Source organism: Rhopalosiphum maidis, chromosome 3 (assembly GCF_003676215.2).
Source record: "Rhopalosiphum maidis isolate BTI-1 chromosome 3, ASM367621v3, whole genome shotgun sequence".
Lineage (NCBI taxonomy): Eukaryota > Metazoa > Arthropoda > Insecta > Hemiptera > Aphididae > Rhopalosiphum > Rhopalosiphum maidis.
In genome coordinates this window covers 1,958,705-1,985,299 of record NC_040879.1, presented here as the reverse complement: position 1 = coordinate 1,985,299, position 26,595 = coordinate 1,958,705, and the positions used below count along the sequence as shown (strand labels likewise).

Sequence of the window (26,595 nt, the reverse complement as noted above, 5' to 3'; positions counted from 1 at the left end):
TTGTATTTCTTCCAGTTGATGAAGCGTTTTGTTGTTGGAGGGGAAGAAGAAGCTGGCGTGCACTGGATTTCAAGATATATTGGGTTGTGATCAGAAGATAGTTCGTTTAAATTGTCAATTTGGATAGGAAAGGGAACTCGTATAAGGGCTATGTCTAATATGTCAGGTCTGTGTCGTTGGTTTGTCGGGAAGTGAGTGGGGGAAGTGGGTGCTTCTATGGAATAGTCAGATGTTTGGACGTGTTCGAAGAGGGTTTTGCCAGCTGCGTTAGTTGAGTGGCTGTACCATAAGGGGTGTTTGGCGTTGAAGTCGCCTGCGGATAATTGCCATGGCGCAGTGTGGGTAAGTATGTCTAGGTCGTTGGTCGTCAGAGAGGCGCCCAGCGGTTTGTAAACCGCGGAAACCAGTACTTCGTGACGTTAAGTTGTATGAGGACGGTGGAGGATTGGATAGCTGTGTTTAGGGTCACATGTTGGTGAACGATACGACGGTGAATAAGAACGGCCGTACCACCGTGTGCAGGGGAACCGCGGACCAATGGAAGATCGTTTCTATAGGTAAAGTAATTGGGAATGTGAAGCTTACGAGTGGGGGGGAGCTTCGTTTCATTTAGTAGAATTATGTCAGTTTTAAGTTTAAGTGTGAGGGCTTGTAGTTCATTTAATTTGTGGATGATTCGGTTGGAGTTCCAAAATAGAATCTTTAAATTATCCATTTTGAGTGGCAGTTAAGATGGCTAGAAAAGACTTAATGGTTGTCTCAAGTAGAGTCTTGGGGTCTTGATTTGTGGATAAAGCGGTTAAGAGATCTGTTAATAAGCTAAGGACTGATTTCAGGTTTAATCCAGAAGTTGTTGTTGTTGGCAAAGTGATTTGGTTTTTGGCTATATTTGCGTAAGTTGTTGGAGGTACGAATTTATTGTGGACGGTTGTTAAATTTACGTAGGTTGTTGGTGGAGGTATGGGTATACTGTGGGCGGGTGAGGTTTTAGCGTGATTTTGGGGAGGAGGAAGTGTGATGGAGGCTGGTTTTTTTGTGGTCGGGGTTATTTTATTTGCTGCAGTCATGTAGGAGGGGCATCCTCGAAAATTTGCTGTGTGATTTCCACCACAGTTGCAGCATTTCGGAGGTTGCTCTTTGGTTTTAGTGCAAACTTTAGCAGCATGGTTGCCTGCGCATTTTACGCAGCGCAAGGGGTGACCACAGTTGGACGAACCATGGCCAAAACGTTGGCATGCGAAGGGCCTGAAGATTTGTACGCTTCGACTGTGATGTTCAGGTAGAATAAGTTATTTAAAAGGAAAATATCTTTGGAGGAGTTGTTTTGTAACAGGTGCACTAAGCACATTGGCATCGGTTTTTCTGGAGTACCGAAGCGTCGGATGTATTTTATTGTGAAATTGTTAGATTCAAGTTCGGTTTATAGTTCGTCAGTAGTAATATCAGTGGGTATGCCCTCGAGGACAACTTTGAGGGTTCATTCTTCGGGTAAGTTGAATGTATGGAAATCAGTAAGGTGTCTTTGTACTAGTCGGAACTGTTCAATAGTTTCAGTTTGTATGTTTATTTGTCCATTGGAAGTTGATCGGGCAGTTAAGGAGATTGGTTCGAAATTAGGGAGTTTATAAATAATCGGTGCCGATTTCCTCCATTCATTGGAACTAACAATTATTGGTGGAGGTTTTCTTTGGAAGATGCTGGTCGGAAGTTGGTTTGGTTGAGGTGGTGAGGAGGTATTTGTATCTGGATTGGAAGTCATGTCGGAGGTTGTGTCAGATGATAGGCTGCATTCAGAGTCGGTAGAAGGTGTTGGTGATGGGGGGGAGTCACGTTGTGGGCCGTCTTTGTAGTTAAAAGGTGGGGTAGGTGTTACGCGTGAGCGGCCTTTCTTGGTAGTGGTGTGAGTGGGATTAGAGCCTTTTCGCTTGTTCCCAGTTTTGCCCATGGCAGAGGCTGGGAACGCACTTAAGGTGGTTAACCTGTCGCCCTGAAAAGAGCGCTTTTGCGGAGGGGGTCTGAGAGTGGGGGTATAGGGATGGGATGCTGCGGCGATGTGAGGGCGCGGCCCCACAACAGCTTTTTGCGGAAGGAGTTTAATAAGACCGCTTTTTGGGCGGCTTACCTGTGGGCTCTGTTGCCCTGTCGATGCGGAGTGAACAGCTGTTCAATGAGGTTTGCTACCCTGTTGAAAGCTGTAGACACGGCTGGTTGGGCGCTGTTGCCCTGTTGATAACGGTGAGAACGGCTGGTTTGTGCAGGCTGTTGTGCTGAGAAGTCAGAACCTTGAGTAAGACGTGCATAGACGTCCTTACTACTGAATGGTTTTGACTGAAGTATGATGATGATGATGATGTGTGTGACATCATTGATCGATACAGATAACATATATATATATATATAATTTGATTGCGGGCGAGGGGCGACGATAGATTCGTATATCGGAACGATAATAGAACCATAGATATATCATGCATGATATTATACGTCTATGAATAGAACGGTTGTCAAAAACCCGTAGCTAACCAAGATAAATCTCACAATATCTACATATCGTCCGTACCGCGTAGAGACGTAGAGTGTAGTCAGTAAATTGATACTAATTGACAATTCGACAAAAAAAAACCAAACTAAACTCTTAAGGCGCCTTTACACGTAGAATCTTTCCTTCACTCCTGGAACCTACGGGTTTGAGCGAGGACTTGACTGCGCGCAATCCTCTCTAGTCAAATTGCTGTAAAATTCTTTCCCGCATGCTTTCCTTCTTTCCATTCGTCTTTCGCTCAAAAACGTTCGTCTAAAGTGTATTCCCGACGTTGTGAAAGCGTGGCGCGTGGAGTGTTCGAAATTCCAACAGTTTTGCAGTCGCGTGGAAGTTTTTTAAAGAAAAAAGCTAAATATTTTTTTTTCAAAATGATGAAAATTCGAGAAAACAATCGTATTCGTACTATTGCGTTTGTTGGATTGTTTTCAATAATGGATCAAAATCGATCAAAATTGAAACGAGTTCGTAGTGTGTGGGTGAAGGAATATCGGAGGCGTTTTGGTCATTTGCCGTTAATATCGGAACTACGAGAAAATTACCCAGACGTCTTTAAAAATTATTTACGGATGGATAGTGCATGTTTTGATATGTTATTAGCATTAGTTGGTCCAAAAATTTGTAAAACCGATACAATAATGAGGAAATGTATAAGTGTAGAAGAACGTCTCACAGCAACACTTAGGTAAATATATTTAGGATTTTAGCATTTAAGTCATTACTTGTAATTTAGTTTAATAATAAAAATTATAAATGTCAAGGTTTCTGGCAACTGCAAGATCTTTTGAGGACCTAAAATTCAGTTCAGGAATTTCTGCTCCATCATTAAGTGTACTAATTCCTGAAACACGCAAAGCCATTTTTGAAGTGCTGAAAGAAGAATATATGAAGGTAAAGTACCTATGGCTTATAATATTTGTAAATTATTATATTATATATTTATATAATTACGGCTGTACGACTGAACTAACTAAAATATCATAATATTATTACTTATTAGTATTATATCTAGTAATATCACCTAAATATAATACCTAATATCAAATACTCAACCATGCCCCATATAGGTTAGGTCAACTGTTATTTGTTAAGATGGCTTAGATTTATTTAATAACATCATAATTACAATAAAATTATTCAAACTTCTCTTTACTTTAGAATATAATAAAAATCTCGTGTGTGTGTTACCAGTACGCGCGCGGGAAGTTAAACTTCTTTTGAACGGTACTCACTGAGTGAGTGAAAAAGAAAGTAAGGCATGGATAGAATGGGGTAATGAGGATAATAAAGAAAGAAAAGAAACAATGTAAATTATATTTTTTATATTTTTTTTATTCTAATGATTGATTATCATTTTGCTCAATTGGTATAGTAGTTATGATTGGCATATGATAACTAAAATAGGAAACGTACATTTGCGACTGAACATTATCGATATATCGCGTAAAAATTGCATCGATTGTTGTGCCTGATTTAGTAGTCGATATTGTTGGATCATTATTCAATTGCAAACTGAATTTGTCTCGCAATAAAGTTACGAGAGGTGCTGAATCAGAAGATGCAAAATTAACATTGAAATCCCCACTCATGACCATTGCACATGCATCTTCGTCACCACCATAAAGAGCTGCACCTTCATGGCTATATACTAAAAATGCTTTATGAATAAATTTGATGATATCAGCCATTTTCTGATTTGGGGAAATGTAGATTGCAACCATTATTATAATATTTTTATTTGATAACAAGCATTCAGCAATGCAATATTCACCGACTGACGTTGCACCTGATTTATTGTATTGTGACTGCCCAACTGTCATTTCTATCGATGGAGTGACAATATTCACTAAATCACTGTTATTGTGATAAATTGCAACTCCTGCTGCTCGAACCGCTGGTCGTTTGTATTTTATAACACAACGAAAATTCGGGATTTCAATATCATCTGTTCCTTGGTCCCAAGTTTCAAAAAACATAAGTACTGAAGCATTTTTTAGTACCATGTCCAAGATATCTTTAGAATGAGCCCGAAGACTTTGGAAATTGAACGAATATATTGATATACCTTTGTTTTGTTGCATAACAATATTATTATATTAATAACAATGGCTAAAAGCACACTGGATACGTGTACAACTTAGCCACCACGGGAACGCGGGCCGCCACCGCCACCGCCACTTCAACCCACCCACCACTCGAAAAACCGGCTCGCCGCACGACCTGGACCTTTAATCGCAAGTCGCAACTGCGCGTGTATGGTATTATTATTATCATCGTCGTCGTCGTCGAAACCACATCAGCTGTCACCGTCCAACATTATAATTTATAATACGTAATATTATTATTATTATGTGATATTATGTATATGACGTACTGATACGCTTCGCACCGCCGCCCCGACGACCGTATGAAATTATCTCGGACGATCATTCCGTTTTTATCTAAATATTTATCTCATTAATATTATTGTTGAGTATTCTTAGTTTAATAACCCAACCAAAAATACTGTCGCTTAATGACACAACCCATGCTTACAAAATACAGCTACGACATTCCTCGGCTGCGCACAATTTATACTATATTTCCAACCACCTGGTCCAATTTTTGACCCCAATTCTGGTGTATCGATATCTTCATTAAATCATAATTATAATTCATCTATGCCTATGTACCCGTCTACAATACAACACACTCCAATGTACAACTATGACGAATTGTCACGAGGAAGTATACCTAACACAACTTCACCATTATCGTCTAACAACTCCGTTACTGGATATTTTAGTCAGTTTTCTCCAGATGAACAAAACACGGCTACAAGTAATATGTAAATTTAAAATGATACATAAGATAATGTATATAGTTTTAATTTTTTTATTAATTAAATGCTAAAGAATAAGGATCACCAATAAGCATACTAAAAGTGTATTGTTATTTTATTTTTAAATTTTTCATTAAATATAATTTTAAAAAAATGCAAATATAATTATTTATTTTGTACATATCACGTACCTCAAAGTAACGGCCAACATCTCTTCTGCTGGTATCGCAGATCTCATAACTGTATCTTGACGCATTATTTTAGACTTAATTTTGTTGAATAGCTCGTCAAATGTACTTTGTGACATGCGAAAATAATTGAAAAATTTTTCATTGTCAGCTCTTAGCATGTTGTATAGATTGTAAAATGTACCACTTAACAATCATTCACTATTTATTGGATGAACCCACCATCTTCGATTCGCGCGTTTTTTTTTTCGTAATACTCTTATAGCTGAGTATACAAAAATTGCGGTGTCTAAATCGTCCATTTTGTAAGATGTGAAATTGTCGACTGACGTTTTACGTTCATGTGACTAGGGTAGTGACGTCCGTTAAGACTTAACGTCCGTTGCAACGTCCGTTCTTTCAACGCTCGTGTGACCCCAGCCAGTGCCGGATCTAGGGGGGGGGCAAGTGGGTATTCTTGCCCCGGGCGCTGTTGGTATCTGGGTGCTCTTAAGATTATAAAAAATAAAAAAATAAGCTAAAAATATCTCATAAAATATGTATAAATTATAATACTGTATATTTAAACAGAATAAATAATATTAGATATTCGAATACGTTTATCTTTTGTTTATATTTTGGTCCGGTGTTGACATATTTTATATTTATAGTCGCCTAGTTATTAACAGTCAGTTTCGGAGAAAACCCAAACTGGCGATCGATGATAAATGCATAGGTTTTATAATAGGTATTTACAATGTTGGAATGTACGATAATATTTATTATTGCTCATTTATTCATGTCGAATAGTCGAAGGTTGTTGTCAGATTCATTTCAACTCTACAATTTTTTTTATTTTAACATTTCTTCACCAAAAAAAAAATATGATGAATTCAAAAAAAAAGCTCAGTGGGGCTGAAAATAGAAAAAGAAAACTGGAACTTGAAAAAAATGTACAAAAACTACCTAAGATCGTAAATTTCTTTTCAAAAACAGAAACCAACGGTAAGCAATTTTTATAGCTGTCAAAATAAATTATATATTTATAGTTAAATACTTAAATGTAATAAGTTTAATCAATGTTGAGAATGTTGAGATATTTAAAACATGTTTTAAATATCTAAATAAAATTAAAATAAACAAAATTAATTAACATAACGTTATTTCTACAGAGATTGTACATAATAAATTATTTGAAACAAAAACGTTATCAACTAATGATGTGGACCACGATTCAGATACGGATGGGAATATTACAGAAACAGAAACCAACGGTAAGCAATTTTTAAACCTGTTAAAATAAATTATATATTTACCTATAGTTAATTTATATAATGAATTTAATCAAGGTTGAGATATTTAAAACATCTTAATAAAATTGAATTTTTATTTTGTTGCAACAATAAATAAATAAATTTATGTTGTTTAGTAAAGAAATTTATACAATTTAGTATAGAATATTAAATAATTATTTGTTTTATTTTTAAATTTCATATAAATCATTCATATTTTAGATTTAAGTAGGTATTTTTGATTTTACTAATTTTAATTATAAAATGTATAGTTAAGTTATATCAGCTAATATAAGCTTAAAGCGTAAAAACTAATCTAAGGCCATCACAAAATACCTTTCTTAATTTACCTTTAATTTATAGAAGTGGTTCCTTCAAATTCTGATACAAATTCATCAATATCACATACAATTATCATACCCGAAGAAAAAAATAAACATAAAGTTATTTCTACAGAGATTGCACATAATAAATTATTTGAAACAAAAACGGTATCGACTAGTGATGAGGACTATTATTCAGCTATGGAAGGGAACAGAACTAATTGCAATAAAGTAGACACCATAAACATACATTTTACTGATCTTGGTACATGGCCTTTAAATATTACAGATACACAAAGAACATATTTAGTGAAAATGAGGTACCCTATGGAAAACTTGAAAAGAGCAGGAGTCGATTAATGCAATAAATATGAAAACGACCTCAACAAAATTGAATTCATTTCAGAACTAGAGAGCTTTAAAGACCATGTTTACAACATAGATGACGATTTAAAAAGAGCAACATTTTTTGAAATGTTGAATTTTATTTATAAAAATAAACTTCAAAGTGCATATCCAAATATATCCGTTGCTTACCAAATATATCTTACAATGTCAGTTACTTCAGCTTCGTGTGAACGAACCTTTAGTAAATTGAAATTAATGAAAACATATTTAAGATCTACTACGGAGCAAGCTAGACTTAATCACTTATCTATTTTATCCATAGAAAATAAAATTGCAAGACAAATCAATTATGAAGACGTAATTAATGATTTCGCTGCAAAAAAAGCTAGAAAAGTTAATTTTTGAATTTTCAGAGTATAATTTTTTTACCTAATTTAAGTAATCAAGAGATTTTTATTTATGTTTTTGTTTTTATATTTTTTAATGGTTTTTAAATATAATATTGACTATGATCTATAATATAATATATGTTAAGACAACGATTTAAATAAAAAATATTTGTAATATAAAAATATACTTTTGATTTGTACCTGCTTAAAAATTTTGTTTTGTGTTGACAACCCGCAAACCCTGACCCCCGTAGCTAATACTATGTAAGGGCGCTACATTTTTATTAGCCCCGGGCGTCAAATGTCTTAGATCCGGCACTGACCCCAGCCTAATAGATCACAATACACCGCAATTCCGATAACGTTCGTATAATCGCTGAAACTAATAAAAATATTTGGTGAAAATGTCAAGTATTTAAGGCTGACAGGACAGTTAAGTTTTTAATTTGAGTTAATTCAAATTATTATGTTAAAATTTTTTTTTTAAATGATATATTATTGAGTCAGAATAGTATAATGTTTATTAAATAAAAAAAAATATTTATGTAATATATGTATATTGTTTACAACAAAGAAATGTAAGAATTATTTATACAACGCATCAGCCGATTATACACCGTGCTGTGCAAAGTTGGCACACCATTCAAATCTGATATAACCTCAGGTAGCTAAAATCTTCGATGTTGACGATAATGATGTGCGGTATATACTCCATGTTATTTTTGTTTTTTTCCACTCGCCTTTTACGAATGTGTAGTCAAATTTTAGTTACTACAATATTATGCTCACCTCTTCATATTCAACATCGCCATATTCCAACGATAATTGATGATGATTCCTTTTCGAGTCATTTATTTGTTCGTTGACTCTTCTTGTCCCATTTAAATTTCCATTTATAAAAATCCAATGTCGTGTAGTGTAGGTATTTTATTTCTAGTACGGTCGATTCTTTAATCATATCAATATCGTTGATTCCAAATACCCGGTGAATGACTAAGGTAGCTGACAGGACAGTTAAGTTTTTAATTTGAGTTAATTCAAATTATTATGTTAGAATTTTTTTTTTAATGATATATTATTGAATCAGAATAGTGTAATGTTTATTAAATATAAAAAAATATTTATGTAATATATGTATATTGTTTACAACAATGAAATGTAAGAATTATTTATACAACGCATCAAGCCCGATTCACACTGGTACGACACGACACGACACGATACGACAGACAAAAATCATGTTCAATTCACACACGACCGACAAATAACGACAGACACGCACTCAGTTGATTCCAATTTTTGTGTCAAACGGTCGGAAATTGTTCCCAACATGTTTCAAAATTTAAACTTTGAAGATTTGGCGTTATTGCTCGACGCCGAAGAAGAGGAAAATATTGACCGTGCGGTAGTCAAAAAACGATCTATATGGGTTCACGACATTTAAAAAAAAAGAAAAGTAGAAGGAGAATATGCAACTTTGTGTAAAGAGTTGGAAGACTATGAAGACAAATTTTTTAAATATTTTCGAATGTCAAAGTACCAATTTAATATTCTACTTTTAAAAATTGAGAGTAATATTTCCAAACAAAATACACACTTTCGAGAAGCAATATCTCCAAAACAAAAATTAGCTGTTTGCTTGAGGTAAGTGAATTTAATATTTTTATCACAAAAATAAACAATCTAAAATACATACATATTTATAAATGTATTATAATAAATATTATAATTTATATAAATGTATTAATTACATATTATATTATGTATTTTTTTAGGTTTTTAAGAACAGGTGATTCTTACCAATCGATTGCTTTCAGTTTTAGATTGGGGCATTCAACAGTGCAGTCAATTGTATTGGAAGTATGCAGTGCAATAATCTTTAAATTAAAGGAAGAGTATCTTTCAATTCCCAGTGAAGAAGATTGGAAGCGAATCGCTAAAGAATTTTGGGATATTTGGAATTTCCCCAATTGCATAGACGCATTGGACGGAAAACATGTGGTTATCGAGGCACCTTCTTATAGTGGATCACTCTACTTTAACTACAAAAAAACCTTCTCGATAGTATTACTTGCTCTTGTGGATGCTCAATATAAATTTTTAGCCGTCGATATAGGAGCATACGGAAAAAATAGTGACGGAGGAATTCTCTCGAATTCAAATTTAGGAAAAGCTTTAAAAAAAAATAAATTAAATATTCCGAATGACCAATACCTTCCAGATGCTAATGAAAAATTGCCCCTAGTTATAATAGGAGACGAGGCTTTTCCGCTCAAAAAATATTTGCTAAGACCTTACCCAGGACCGCAAATGTATGAAGACCAGAAGAAAAAAAACTTTAATGACCGTCTTTCAAGAGCACGTAAAGTTGTTGAGAACACTTTTGGTCAACTTACAGCAAAGTTTCGAATTTATTGTAGAAGACTGAATGCATTACCACGAAATGCTGATACCATAGTGATGACAACTTGTATACTACACAATTTTATTAAAACAGGTGCCACCGAGGTTTATAGTAAAGAAATGTCATCAGGTTTGTCTTTACCTGGACATATTACACGATTACATCGACATGGGGGAAGTGCCCAAAAAGAAGCTTTTGAAAATCGTGATAAATTCAAAAATTTTCTGTGTTCACCAGCAAGAAAACTTCCTTGGGAATAGATAAAAATAATTCAGAAACGCCTTTTTTAAAAACAATGTATTGATTTATTCATTTTAATGTATACAATTAATTTCAAATGCGTTATTTCTAAAAATGTGTAAAATATAAATCGAATTTCTTTTTCATAAAATAAAAAAACAAAACTTTTTGATAAAATAAAAACAATATTCTGTTAAATTTAAATTAGATGTTTACAAATACATTACATTACTTTAAATAAACAAACTTGTTTTGTTGAATTATATTCTGTCTGTATCTGCTCGAAACTGTTGGAAATAACTGGTTGCTGAAGATGTTAAGTTTTGTGCCTCTTGACTATCTTCAGAATGTTGTTGAAGTGGATATAAATTGTTGAATTGTGACTGAAAATGATGTTGACTTTGACCTGGAGGTATCTGAGGAGCTACTGCTTGCACCTGAGGTTGTACATCAAAGTTTGATATAGATTGTGAGCGCGGATGAAATAGTTGCTGTTGTACACTTCCCAAGTTTTCTAATTCCATCTCTGAAACGATGGCAAAAACTTTTGTTTTGGCCAGATGCTGATGATATGGCGAAAATTGCTTGACGGTAGAACACATGCTCAAAAAAAATTGATCAATAGCACTTGGCTCATTTTTTTTCTCTAATATATACTTCATTAAAGATGAAGATGCCGTTTCTGAAGGAGAAATTGATACCTTGCTTTTTTTTTTTGGCCATAATTGGTTGGCGAAATTCTTTTGGTGATGGTGTTAACGTGCATGGACTTAAATTATTAAAATAAGTATCATTGCAGGAAGGATCAGTATCAAGTTCAGTGTTCTTTTCGGGTAGACATATTTCATTATCCCCTTCAAACAGTTCTTCATCGTCATCACTCACTGATTCGATGTTACTCATGGATTCTCTTTCTTTCATATGCGCTTTTAAAAACTGCAACTCTTCTTCAAACTTCCATTTTTTTAAAAGTTTAGACTTTTGTCCTGATTTGGTCACCGCATTTTTTTGAGCTCTTCTAAATGAGTCTCGCAAGTTTGTCCATGTTTTTTTGCAATCTTGTACTAAAGAAACATAATCTAATTAAAAAAGGTGAACAAGTGGGTGTCGCTCTGCTGTACAGTAGGTTACAAGTGAGTCACTGCAATGGATTGTGTTTAATTTTAATCCAATGATACAATATAATTTTATAAGAAAAACGATTCTGAGCGAAGATGGTCAGTCAGCCTACCTATGATATTACTCAGTACATTTTATGATATTATTATCAATAAAGTTATTAATATATTATAACCTATTTACGTGGAACCTTGTTTTAAATTTTCAATCCTTAGCTATAAATTTTTAACTACAAAATAATTTTAAATTTTATAAATATTGTCAACATTTGAATTTTAAATGCTTATAAAAAAATTATGCCTTAATTGTTTTATATTCTGAAAAAAAGTGATATCGTCACTTATTTAACTTAAAAGTAGTACTAAAAAAATAGCCATATTCCACATTGAAAAGAATTATAGATTGTTTGTAATAAAGTGTTTACATACCAGGTTGTTTTAATATAGCAGCGATTTCTCTCCAAATGGTTTCTTTATATGCATGATCGCTGTATTTTTTGATACTCATATCATATAAACAAGGTCGCTCTCTGACTAATTCAATTAACATTTCCGTATTCATTTTTCAAATTTTTCAAATTTAATAAATATTTTAGTTATAAAAATTGTATTAAAATAAAAGTAAATGTAATTGAATAGTAAATTTTAATAAATAAAATGTTGCAGACGTCATTCGTCTTGACAGTTAACACTACAAATGCACACAAATCACAATGAATAAATAATATTATTAGTAATCAGTTTATATGATCCGTAGTTATTTGGTTTATTTAAAAATGGGAATATTTTTGTACATACTATGATTAGTATCTATTTTGAGTAACATAAACAACATATTATTAATTATACTATCATTCCATAATTTATATATATAAACCATATTTTATAGTCGAATCTAATATAAAGACTGTATCCATGTACTACGTCTATAATAATTATAATATTATTATTGTATAATATAATATAATCTTTATGTATATAAATCAAGCGTTCGACGAGTTTGTGCGCAATGCACTCTGAAACTTCTCAACAAATTATTACATACTCAATTATTAATAAATAATATTATAAGAGTTATAAAATAATAATTATGAGTACATAAAAATATGTATATTTCAACTAAATTGATTCCGACAGGGACCGACAGACCGATAAAACATTCTTTGCTCGAATGTCGTGTCGTGCGGTGTTGTTACGGACCTTGCCGGATCAGTGTGAATTACCGTTTTCAATAATATGGATACAATATTTTTTCGCGTCGTGCTATGTCGTGTCGTATCAGTGTGAATCGGGCTTCAGCCGGTTATACACCGTGCCGTGCGAAGTTGGCACACCATTCATAGAATTAAATTACATATATTCACGAATTATTAATAAATCATTTTTTTATTGCGAAAACTTTGAAATACGTTTATTTTTTGGAATTTAAACCAATATGAAATATACAGAACGATAGGTTTTCTTCATCACATATCTGATATAACCTCAGGTAGCTAAAATCTTCGATGTTGACGATAATGATGTGCGGTATATACTCCATGTTATTTTTGTTTTTTTCCACTCGCCTTTTACGTATGTGTAGTCAAATTTTAGTTACTACAATATTATGCTCACCTCTTCATATTCAACATCACCATATTCCAACGATAATTGATGATGATTCCTTTTCGAGTCATTTATTTGTTCGTTGACTCTTCTTGTCCCATTTAAATTTCCATTTATAAAAATCCAATGTCGTGTAGTGTAGGTATTTTATTTCTAGTACGGTCGATTCTTTAATCATATCAATATCGTTGATTCCAAATACCCGGTGAAGACCAACCTATTGGGTTAAGACAAATGGTACATGTGTGTGGCCTCATAACCAATTGTCTGCAACAAAATTAATTGAACGAATAACTATCCCATATGTAATAGATTTTAATTATTTCAAAGCAAGAGTTTTAAAAAACTATATTGGTAAACTAAATAGTTAAGATGAACAATTTTAGTTAAATAGTTCTCTTTTAATTTAATGTCTATTTTAGAATCTCTGATATTGTCAAGAGCATTTGCAGACAAAGCAACTATAATAAGTGATTTATCTGGTGATGTTAACAAATTAAAAAGATAACTACTTGCAAAGAAAAAAATTCATTCCTGTTCTGATTGTCCTGAATATCCAGGTAAAGAGTATTTTTTATTTTTATAAGTATAAAAATTGTATTCATCTTATCTTAATTATTAATTTTTATCTACTTAAATACTTTATTAATTTAATAAAATTAATTACAAATTTAGAATCTGATGAAGATGAAGATTTTAACAAAACCTTATCTTTGAAAAGATCAGCTGGTTGGTCACCATCGCTAAACAAATAGGGTAATTAAATTTTTTATTTAAATTGTGTGTAATTTAAAATAAATATTTTGTTATAACTGTAATAATAGTTTTTTCTTATTTTTATCAATTTGTAGTACAAAAAGTTCAGTTTAATTCATCCAATTCCATTAATTAACCTACATCTAGTATTAGGTCAACTTTTACTCAAAGGCCATCCATGAATAGTAAAAAAATTATCTTAATGAATCTCCTATTGAAAGTGATAAAGGAATAATGAGCAAGTAGTTAAATAACGTTATACTTAGTATTTATTTCCATAAAAAGTTTTTTATTTAACAAATACTTGATTAAAATATTTTATGTTTAGAAATGTGTAGGATATTTTTGGTTTTGATGATCTCTTAAACTCAGCATTTCATTCGTGAATCTTAAAAGAGCACAAAACACACACACACACAAATAATTTTTTTTTCATGTAAAAAAATGTTGTACTCTTAGAAAATGGTATAGGTTTCATGTTTTTATTCACATTTTCAATTACTTATGAGTTATGAGCAATTGAAAAAATTTGTTTGATGAATTGGACCTGACTTATTGTGATAATTGCATAAAATATATCTTATATGTGTAAATGTTTTCGCTTTACACAATAATTACCTATCTTTAAAGTATATTTTATAATTTTTATTGTATCTATGACGTGTTCTACATCAAATATCTCCTTAAATAATATTTTTTTTTAGATTGGATTTTGATAAATACGTTTTTAGTAGTTCTGAATACAATGATTTTATATTTAATAATAATTTGAAGACATTTTATTTTTGTGTTGTGTGCTTCTTTAAACAAATATTGATAATTTATAAATTCAATTTTCTTAATGTCCTTTGTGCTGTAAAATCATAACTAATTATGATAATCTTATATCAATTTTTTGGTAGGCTATGAAATCAGTGGTGAAAAATAAAATAATTATGCTACTGGTAGTAACAGCAATGATAATCCTAATTCATTAAATTGACTAAAATCAAATGTAGTAAATATAATTTCATTATAAAAATTAAAACTTATTAACATCCAATATATTATTTTCAGCAAATAACAAAAGTCCACAAATAATGATTGCAACACCGACATCTAGATCATCATTAGTAGAAACACCAGAAGGTCTTATTATACCGACTGAACTTGGTCAGTTTACTTTTATGTGATGTTATGCTGTTAATATTCACCTAATTTGTACTTTCTTTTATTAATAGTTATTTCTTTTTTTTATTTGTTATAAATAGGTAAAGAGTTTCAAAAAGAAGTCCTTCATACTTTGTATTTTATAAAACATGAATTAAGACGAATAGTGAATAATCAAAGGGATTTTACTCAAAAATTTGATGTAATAGAAAGTATTTTAGAAAAAATGTCATCATCTGACTTGTCTGATAGTATGAATAAGTCATCTACACCAGCGTTTCTTAAACTTTTTTATCCGTGGAACCCTTTTTGACGTCCACTTTTATCGTGGAACCCCTACTTTGTTTTCTAGCTTTTAAGCTTTTTGTTAGGATTATTTGCAAAAAAAATATAATTATTTCATATACTTATATTGTGTTAAAGGTACTTAATTAAAAAATATGTTAAAAAAAATAATAAAAATAATAAAAATTGTATATAATTTTACTTTAACAATAATTACTTAATGAGATGCGTGAATTTGCTTTTTATTTTGTAAAATATTCTTAATATTGGGCTTTATTGATGAAAGTTGTAATAACATATTAGGTTCGGCATCAAGTCTGTTGCGGTATTTTGTTTTTGTCGATACATAGGTAGAGAACCCCGTTTCACACATATACGTGGTTGCAAATGGTAAAAGTGCCAACACGGCCTTTTGTGACAATTGAGGATATTCATCTTTTGAACTGCACCAAAATTCTGTTAATGGCATTAATTTAAATTTTTCTTGCAGCGATGAATCAGATGTAAATTCAATAAAGGTTTCATATTCTTTTGCTGACATGGCTGGAGGTCGTGTATTGACAATAAATGGATTTTTAATCCACAGTTCATTTTTATATTTCACCTGTTGGTCATTTGGAAAATACTGGTTGAATCTTTCACTCAATCCAGTGAGGTGCTGAATAATTTCCTCAATGAAAACTTCATTAATTTCGACCTCTTCCTCTTTCGAAAAGCATTTAATTGTAGGAAAGCAATCAAACTCGTTGGAGCTCATACAAATTTTCCAAAAATCTAACTTTTTCTTAAAAGCATGAATTTTTTCGTGTGCAGTAAAAACATTTACGTGTCTGCCTTGAAGTGTGAAATTAAGCTCATTGATCTTTGTAAAAATATCACTTAAATAGGCGACTTTAAGTAGCCACATTTGATCAAGAAATCGATCTTTTAATTCGAAATTGTGTTCCAAAAAAAAAAGCACGTACCTCGTCCCTTAATTCAAAAATACGAGTTAGTATCTTTCCTCGACATAACCACCTGACCTCGGTATGTAAGAGAAGAGAAGTATGTACACTTCCCATGTCCTCGCATAGGATTTTGAAGAGGCCGAGATTTTATGAAGTTTATGATTTTTACGACTTCATCAAGAGCTTTCTTAAAACTAACAGATAACTTTTTTGCAGCGAGTGCCTGTCTATGTATCATACAGTGGCTACTAGAACAGTTTTTTGCAATATTTTTAATACGCTGTACAGCTCCATTAATTATACCACTCATAGCCTTTGCTCCATCGGTACAGATATCAACGCAGTTTTCCCATGGTATTTCATTTCCTTCAAGAAATGAATTTAAAAGATCAAATATTTCAGCTCCAGTAGTACGTGTTGGTAGAGATTTGCATAAAAGAAGATCTTCCAATAATGTGCTTTCGTGTTGATACCTAACGATGACAGTTAATATTGCAAGCCCAGCTACATCGGTAGACTCATCCATTTGTAATGCAAATTTGCACGATTTGAGACGAAAAATAAGTTCATCCTGTATATCGGCTGCTAAAACATTGATACGATTAGCTACCGTGTCATTCGATAGTGGGATTTTAGATATTTCTTTTGCAGATTTTTCATCTAACATACATTTTACCATCTCCATAGCACAAGGTTTTATAAGACTTTCGGCAATTGTGTAAGCTTCACCGCGTTGAGCTATCTGATAGCTAACTAAATAAGAAGCTTCGGTTGCTTTTTCATTCACAGTTTTTGTGGTTTGAACCATACAGTTTATTGATTTTAATAGTTCGTCTCGCTTTCGAATAAAGAATTCTACATTTTTTTCTTTAAGTTCACCGTGAACAGATTCTAAATGACGACGCATTTTAGCTGGAGCCATAGAGCTATTTGGGAGAACTTTGCTGCAAATAACGCACTGAGGATTATCATTATTATTCATAAATCCTAATGATATGTAACTTTCATCATACTTTCTACATTTTTTAAAATATTTCGGGGTGATTTAATTTGTATCATTCTCATTATTACTATGGTTATCAATATGACTTGAGTTCACCGCAAAATATTCAGGTTCTTGAGAGGAACGTTTTAGAGTTCCTTTTTTAAGCCATCTCTCCATATTGCAAATAAAATAACAAAACCAACTTTGAGACAAATAATAAAATTATAACACACTGCACTCGAATATAACGCACAGGTCACAAGACTGTCGCGTTGTATTGAAACGTTGAAACGTTATTTTATTCGTTTATCTGTTTTTCAGAAATTCAAGCTATCGCGGACGGCCGTGACCAATCAGTATTTTTATTAACGACACACAAATATTATTTATGAATAGTACTAGTACCTATGTTACTCATATGCTTATCGTTATCGACGGTCGTTTCTTTTAAGTTCACGCTATCGCGGACGGTCATAACTAATTAGTATTTTTAACAACAACGTTCAAATATTATTTCTGTATACAAACTGTATAACTGTATAAGCAGTATAAGAACACATTATATTATAGAAGTATAGAGGTTAGACTGTTAGAGTATAGAGATAGACTATTCCATATGACATATTATACATTATTATTTAATATACAAACATTCTTTAGTTAGACATTTTTAAGTAATTTTCTTGAAAATTTTGAAAAAAATTACTTAAGCTTCGCGGAACCCTGAAGTGATCACAAAAAAAAAAACCCCGGGGTTCCGCGGAACACAGTTTAAGAAACGCTGATCTACACCAATCATAGATGTGACAAGTAGTTAGGTATTCATTACCATTAGATAATTTACAAGATCTTAAAATGTTTGAAATACGGATTTCTGAAGATGGTTCATTCCGCATAAATTTAGTAAGGAATTATAATATAGTATAATATTCAACTAAAAATAAAAATAAATTAATAATTATTCAATTTTAATTCATTACTATTATACAGGTAAATCAGTTATCCTATTTAGGCGGTAAACATGTTAAGTCAATGATTAAAAGGCTCATAGGTAAATAATTTAAAAACAATTGCTTAAAGACTATTCATACACTGAAAAAAAAGGAAAAAAAAGTTTTCAGCCTTGTCAATTTGTTCTGTTATATTTGGTAAGATTATGTATTAATTTAAAATGTTAACATTTCATTATATAATGGTAACCCAAGTTAATAGAGAAATTAAAATTAATTTAACATTACAATAAATACTATAAGCTTGCCAATTACATAACATGGATAGTATTATGTTATAGTAGTCATTATAGGTTGCTAACGACAAAAACTGAATTATTACTTAGGTGCCATTTAGATTGCTAGCGATTAAAACTTATAATTTCTTTAATAAGCTATAATTTTTTGTGACATATTGATATATACTGAGTACTTTCACTATTTCTCATGTATAAAAAGAATAAATGGATTATTAAAAAAAAAACAAATGAACTTTCTAATTTTAAATATTTTTTGAGTACAACATATTATATTATAATTATAAATAAAAAAAAACTAATGGAATTACCAATAAATGCCAGCTAATTATTTTCATTTTAAACTCATTTTATGAGACACCAATATCTTCATACTTAATAAAGTTTTGTCTTGTTATTTATACCAAGGCTATCATCTACTTATATCTCGGCCGTTTTAGGTTGTGGGGATGTTCATGAATGAAGTTAATGTGTTGATAAACTTTTGAAAAGTGTTTTTGTTTAATATTTTTAATACATAAATATGTTATAATCATAATATGTTTTTAATACTAATTTTTCACTATTATGGTTTTTCAGATGCTGTCAAAATTCAAACCAAATTTAAACAAGTGTCTCAAAATGAAATGGAAGATGTTAATAAAATACATTCTTGCTCAAGCACCATTCGACTTAAAGAGGCAAAATGAAGGAAATTTACTTATCTTATAAAGTTTATTAAATCAATAAAATAGATGTTATTACAGACTATTTTAGACTTTTGATTTTAAAAAAATTACCAATCTGCATCCACCCACAATTTTTAATAAATTATGAGTTTCATGAGTTAATCATACAATATTATATTAACAATGTAATAATTATATAAGTACAGTGGGTAAAAAAAGTCTCCGTACACTGTTAAAAGAATTTTTCATTAACATGTAATGGTAGTTTAAAAGTTGAATAACTTTATATTTTTAGCGAACATTAATTGAGAAACACATTAACATTCAGTTTTTAGAAAAATAAAGTATAAATATTTATTATTTTATTATTAACATATATATTTATTAACAATTTTAAGAAAACAACAGCAAAAAAGTCTCCGTACATAATATGAATAACAGATAAAAATAGTATTAAGATGGGAAAAATTCATATTAATTGAAAGTTTTATCTCAAAGTAGATAATATAAACTGGCGATAAAACCCGGTCAGCATTGCGAGCGTGATGATAGGTTTCTGTAGCCATCAGTCGTACTCGTACTGTTCGTTTTATTCAATTAACATTGAACAATGGAAATACCAATTGATATTCGTAAATTAGTAGTTCAACTAAGAGAAGAAGGTAATTCTCTGAGAAATATCGCACAAATAATAAAGAAATCACACTCAACTGTACAATATATTATAAACCGGTACAACGAAACTGGTTCATTTGAAGATAGAAAACGTACTGTTCGTCCCCAAAAATTAAAATCGCATCAAAAGAGAGCCATTCTGAGACAAGTTGTGATGGAACCCAAAACCAGTGCACCTAAACTGGCTGGTATGATTGATACTGACTATAATATAAAAGTTGTGCCACAGACCATTCGTAATGTTATTAGAAATGCGGGATATAAAGGTTGCGTAGCTAGAAAAAAACCTTTTATCAGTAAAATAAATAAAAAGAAACGTTTAGATTTTGCAAAGTCACACATTAATAAGGGAAATGATTTTTGGAAATCTGTATTATTTAGTGATGAAAGCAAATTTAATATTTTTGGTTCAGATGGGCGAGTTATGGTATGGAGAAAACCTAATAAGCAGATGGATTGCAAAAATTTGTGCCCGACAGTAAAACATGGGGGTGGTAATTTATTAGTTTGGGGCTGTATGAGTGCTACTGGTGTTGGTAATTTAGTATTTATTGATAGTATTATGGATCAACATATATATTTAAACATTTTAAGAAATAATCTGCATGCAAGTGCTGAAAAACTAAATATTGGCAATTCGTTTATTTTTCAACAAGATAACGACCAAAAACATACCGCGAAAAAAGTTAAAGAATGGTTGTTATACCGAGTGCCAAAGCAACTTAACACACCTCCACAATCACCAGACATGAATCCAATAGAACATTTATGGGATGAAATAGGAAGACGCTTAAAAAATTATCAAACTCGAAACAAAGACAAATTAAAAAATGCAATACTTAAAGTATGGAACAGTATTGACTCTGCTGTTACAACAAAATTAGTTGAGTCAATGGGAAAGAGAATGCACGAAGTAATTAAAGCTAAAGGAGGCCCAACTGACCATTAATTATGATAAAGTGATAATAATTATGATATTTCATTAAGTTAAAAATATTTATGTTATTTTGTACTGAGACTTTTTTGCTGTTGTTTTCTTAAAATTGTTGATAAATATATATGTTAATAATAAAATAATAAATATTTATACTTTATTTTTCTAAAAACCTAATGTTAATGTGTTTCTCAATTAATGTTCGCTAAAAATATAAAGTTATTCAACTTTTATACTACCATTATATGTTAATGAAAAATTCTTTTAACAGTGTACGGAGACTTTTTTTACCCACTGTTTATAATCTTTATCAGTTACTAGGAGTTATAGATACACACATACGTTTTGGGTGGGAGGGGGTGAAAGTGCTTTATTTACTCCGGGGATTTGCGTCACTAAATTATATTATATATTGAATCCCTCTTCATTCTTCAATGTTCATACACACCAATACCTCCAATTAATATATGTATATATATTAAAAATAATACAATATTAAGTAAATGTTTTATATACATTTATATTTGATTAAATTATATTTACATAATACATATTAAACATTAAAAAAACTACCATTAAATATTAATTTTCAATATTTATGAAATCTTACCGTAACGGTTCAAACAATATTTAATAGTCTTTAATAAATATTTAATAATTTATTGACAATGATAATTAAATATTTATATGCTGTGTGTGAATTACCGTATAGTTGTCGTGTTATCGTAAGCGCAGCACATAGGTGTGCGACCTTGTTTATGAGACAAACATGCCACTATCGCCAAATGTAAAATCTAACTATAAAAATAAAAATACTACTAATAAAATCAATAAAACCAATATACAGTATGCTCACCTAAACAAATAATCCCAACCTGAGCCATTTACACTCATCAAATAATTCAAATAGTCAAAATAACGATAGCTGATTACAACATACCGAAAAAAGTAATCACTCAAGTTTCACTGAACCTAACTCCAAACATAAATATCAACATATATAAAAAATCGATTTCACAAAATCCATAAAATTGAAGCGAACACAATTACATCAAACCCAGATGTAATGATATCTACATCATTGCGCCAAACAGCTTCATGTTTCGATATCATCATAATGCTATTAAATATGTTATTACCAAAAAAACCACATAATAAATATCTGAACTCATGTACCCTGATATTATTCAAAATGTACAAAACCATTAATAATAATAACTATATATGTATATATATATATATACACATGTAAAAATGCCATTATCTTACAAAAACATATTTTGATGTATTTATACAAAATAAACAACAACAATTTTATTTGGAACAACAAGGTATCAAAGGGCAATACTATAAGTAGAGCCCCCTTTTCAATATTCAAGTCAGTTTGTTCATATTAGCCAAAACTGTCACACACAGTAAGCATCACACGCACCGTCTTATCTCGCTACCAAGATCATAATGCGATTATTAACTTAAGACTTACTTATTTAAAATCTTGAAATATCTTGTTGTGAATTATAAAAATTGCTTTAACTTGTATCAAAAAATTGTGCTTAACGTTATTCCGAGAAAACTAACATCATTTTTAAACTCAATTCAAGTCAAGGAGCATCAAGCAGGTAAAAGATTATAATAATATATACTTACACAATTTCTATAATTATCATCAACGATAAGTTAATAAAGACACGCAGACTCAGGTGCTTCATAAATCACCATCACCTTCGTTTATAAATCTGTACTCACGATCCCATACAATCGTAATAATTATATGCTTTAATTAATAATAAAAGATAGGATAGACAAAGTCGACATTCAAAATCCCTTCAATTATTATTCATTAAAATAGCTAACTATACCAACTCAGTTAATATAATATTACAAGGTGAAGTTTTATCAATAGCAACGTACGGGCTTATTTTTAATTCATCACACAGATGCAGTTGTAAATAACCCCGAAGTGAACCACAATAAGAAAAAAATCACACATTTACCCCCTACCTTAACAGTAAAAGGAATAAAAGACTTAAAATATTTACATTCTGAGTTCATAGACCTTGTAGGTCCTAAAAACTTTTCATTTATATCATGCGTCACAATCTTAAAATTCAAACGAAAAATTCGAAAATCTACAAAGCAATAATACAAAATTATTGTACCAACATCAATTTAATCTTTGTGTAATATAGATAATATGTAATATATACGACTTTTAATATACAAATATGTATATATATATTTAAATTCATTGAAATTTGTATATATTTTTTTTTAATTAAAAATTCGATTATTCTATATAGCCTTATATAGAAATAATTCTAAATATATTATAAGGTTTTTTGATTTTCAATAAAATACCTATGCGGTGCGATCTGAATTTATTGAAAGACGCAAGTTCTGATAGTGGCCATATTATTATAATCTATAATCTCTAAAGAAGGCGTTCCCACACCCACAAATAAATCGAAGGTTGACAGTAATACATTTTCTCGGCTTTGTAGAAAAATTACCGATGTAACGCGCTGACAACGACCCATCTCCAATATATTATTTCCTACAGTTTGTTTCATTTATAAAACGACCCATCGTCACCAATTCGTACTGCACTGTATAAAACATCGAAAGCAACAATAATACGTAAAATACTATACGTGTAAAAGCCATAGTACAAATACCACCCACAAAGAGGACGGGGTCTATACGTTCTATACGCAGAAACTACAAAGATCAATTTATTTTATTTATCGTTGTATAGGTAGGGTAGAATAAAGAAACGAGAAACCTAAAGAAAACGACAAGGTCTTACAGTGCACGTGTGTCGTCTATATAATTAATAATAATATGGTTTCTGACAGGGGATACAGCTGTCCGCCTGTCTGACGCCGTACTGCGCACCACGTTACTTTAGTTGAAAAAATATATTGCCTGTTGAAATAATATTATAATATAATCGTAGATAAAATCATTGTCGCCGTCGTCAGTGTCTATAAATCTTTATATTGTAAAAGGTAGAATACAAAAGTGTTAATTGTTAGTACATTATTATTCGTTAGATTAAAATTGAACACAGGGAAAAATAATTTATCGATCGATAACGACTAGACGACTAGTTTGATGCAACCGGGCAAGTGCATGTTACAATTGATATTATAAATGTTGGTAATATTAAAAATGGAATTTTACTTAATTTCAATATTATATCAGGTCTTTAAAAAATGTAATCATTATCTACTAAATGTAGTGTCACTACAGGAATTTTTTTACACGGAGTTATAACGAAGTGTTTTTGGTGTGATATTATAATATAATATTATACATATAATAATCGCGTGTCAGTGGCGTACCTACAATGTTTGGTTAATTAACCATAATAATGATGAATTTATAACGCGGAGTCGTGCAATTTTAGCCCATAGTTCAGGTGTAAATAATATATATAATAATAATATAAAATATAACACAATCCTATTATAATATATAATATATATTAGAAAATTCCTGTGAACAATATATAGTCGCGCGTCGAGAAGATAAGCGTTCCGTTTTTCGAATTATTCATATTTCATAAAAATATCTTTTCAAATGCACCGTAGGTATATTGTAATATTTAATATAGAGATACACATTCGACATTTGTCGGCCAGACATCCGGTTTCGGGGATCTAACACCGTCGCCACCGCCGTGTAGATGTATGTGTGTTAGTGCGAGTGCTTGACCGTATGTCTGTATCTGTTCGCAGTGCTGGTCGGCGGGTGGGTGGGTAAGTGATTTAATGGGCTGGCAGAGAGAGATAGATGTATGAGCAGGAAGGTCGGAGAGCAGTTTGCCTATAGAATTGCCGTTCGCCCGGTGCTCCAATAGGCTCCAATGGGACTTCGACGCGCAACCGGTGGTGGGAACCACCACCACCGTCCACCACTCCGTCGCAGAGGAAGCCGCCGCCGTCGTCAGGAGCGCCGTTCAACAGTCATCTTTCTTTTCTTTTCTTTATACTCCGCGATTTCCGAACATTATTTTTTCTCGTGCCATACTTTTCAGTTTTGTTCGTCACAAATTACTTTAATTTTTAATTGTATTCCGGATTTTTTCTAGGTACATTTTACGGTTTGCATTACTCAGCTCAGACCCACAACAGGATGGCGTCCATGGCTAGTTTATTTTTGATACTTGCTGTCACTTTGCTCGTACAGGCGATTGACAATGCATCCGATATATTTCCACATACAAGACCAGGAGAACAACTCCCGGATACACAAGGTAATACATTATAATCTTTATCGTTATAAAATGTATAATATCGTTATTGATTTTTTTTGTGCATGTATATTTTTATTTATTGTTATCACTTGCCTATTACTTTATCTTACCATTACCAATAATGTGATTATTTAATTTTGTTTTATTATTTTTAAACATTATAATTTTATTTTATTAGTTTGCTTTTAATTTTTTATATTTTTTTCTACTGTGGTTGTTTACATTTTTCTGCATAAATACTTTATACAATCAAATATTTCACACTTTTACTCCACTAATAATAAAAAATAATAATAATGATAAATCGGTAATAAAATGATATAATATATGCAGATGATATTAGCTATTATATATAATTTGTGATGTTTAATTTTAAGCTTATATTATACCAAGTAACAAAAAAATATTTTTCAAATATTTGAAAAAACTTTGGAAAATGGTTTATTTATTATTTTATAAACGTTAAGAGGAAACCATACTCGCATGTGTTGTCTCTGTCTTACTAACGTACATCATAACAAATTTTCGTTCAGCAGAATACATTTTATGATGTTAGCTTTAATATTAAAGTAAATTTACCTATTATAAAATTTAAAGGTAAGAATATTATCTAGACAATGACATATGCTTTTATTGATATTATCATTTTAAAGTTGTAATATTTTACATAGCTATAACTCACTTTAAAATAATAATATCAATAAAAGCAAATGTCATTGTCTAAATAATATTCTTACCTTTAAATTTGATAATATGTAAATTTACTCTAATATTAAAGCTAATATCATAAAATGTTGAACGAAAATTTATTATGATGTACGTTAGTAAGACAGAGACAACACATGCAGGTATGGCATTCTCTTAATAAAATGTTCAAATGGCTAGTTTTCCACTGAATATGTGAGACGCAAATCAAAACAGCATATACATAATACGACAAGTTAACATTAATTAAATGTTTATTTAAAATTTATAATCCAATATTGAATGTTAATTAAATCTTTAACATAAAATATTGATTTATTTTATTTTTATTTATCCAATATTAATAAAATGTTGAATTACAACATTTTAATTAGTATTATAACCAAAAATATTTTATTAATTATAAATAATGTCATTTTTAATAATATAACAAAAAATACAGAATTCAGAATTCATGCGTATATTAAAATGATAATACTACAAAATGACAACATTATATAATAATTTCAATAATTTCAATTAAATAATATAATAAAAAATAGTAAGTTCATAATTCAGAGTTTATTTTTATGTTAAAATGATAATACTACAAAATGAAAACATTATAATAATTTTGTAAAAATAAATATATTATATTTTATAAAATAATAGTATATAATATATTTTAAAGTGTTCTATATTATAAAAATATTATATATTAGACTAAAAAAATGATGACTGTTCAATTGTCGTTTAAGATTA

The 26,595-nt window shown here is 30.7% G+C and overlaps 3 protein-coding genes and 1 pseudogene across 3 annotated transcripts; 3 read left to right on the top strand and 1 right to left on the bottom strand.

The window, feature by feature from the left end:
- The first annotated feature begins 2,910 nt into the window (after positions 1-2,910).
- Positions 2,911-10,543, top strand: LOC113560006 (protein ALP1-like). Its single transcript, XM_026965792.1, has 2 exons — positions 2,911-3,224; positions 9,655-10,543. The coding sequence occupies exons 1-2, from the start codon at positions 2,911-2,913 to the stop codon at positions 10,541-10,543; spliced, it is 1,203 nt and encodes a 400-aa protein (XP_026821593.1).
- On the top strand, positions 6,080-7,490 carry LOC113559917. Its single transcript, XM_026965698.1, has 4 exons — positions 6,080-6,532; positions 6,700-6,801; positions 7,183-7,373; positions 7,432-7,490. The coding sequence occupies exons 1-4, from the start codon at positions 6,412-6,414 to the stop codon at positions 7,450-7,452; spliced, it is 435 nt and encodes a 144-aa protein (XP_026821499.1). The 5' UTR covers positions 6,080-6,411; the 3' UTR covers positions 7,453-7,490.
- Positions 10,544-11,156: 613 nt separating the features above from the next.
- Positions 11,157-12,203, bottom strand: LOC113560005. Its single transcript, XM_026965791.1, has 2 exons — positions 12,071-12,203; positions 11,157-11,587 (listed from the first exon to the last, which is right to left on the bottom strand). Exons 1-2 carry the CDS (start codon positions 12,201-12,203, stop codon positions 11,157-11,159), a joined length of 564 nt encoding a protein of 187 aa, XP_026821592.1.
- Positions 12,204-12,906: 703 nt separating this feature from the next.
- On the top strand, positions 12,907-19,325 carry LOC113560004 (annotated as a pseudogene).
- Positions 19,326-26,595: the final 7,270 nt, after the last annotated feature.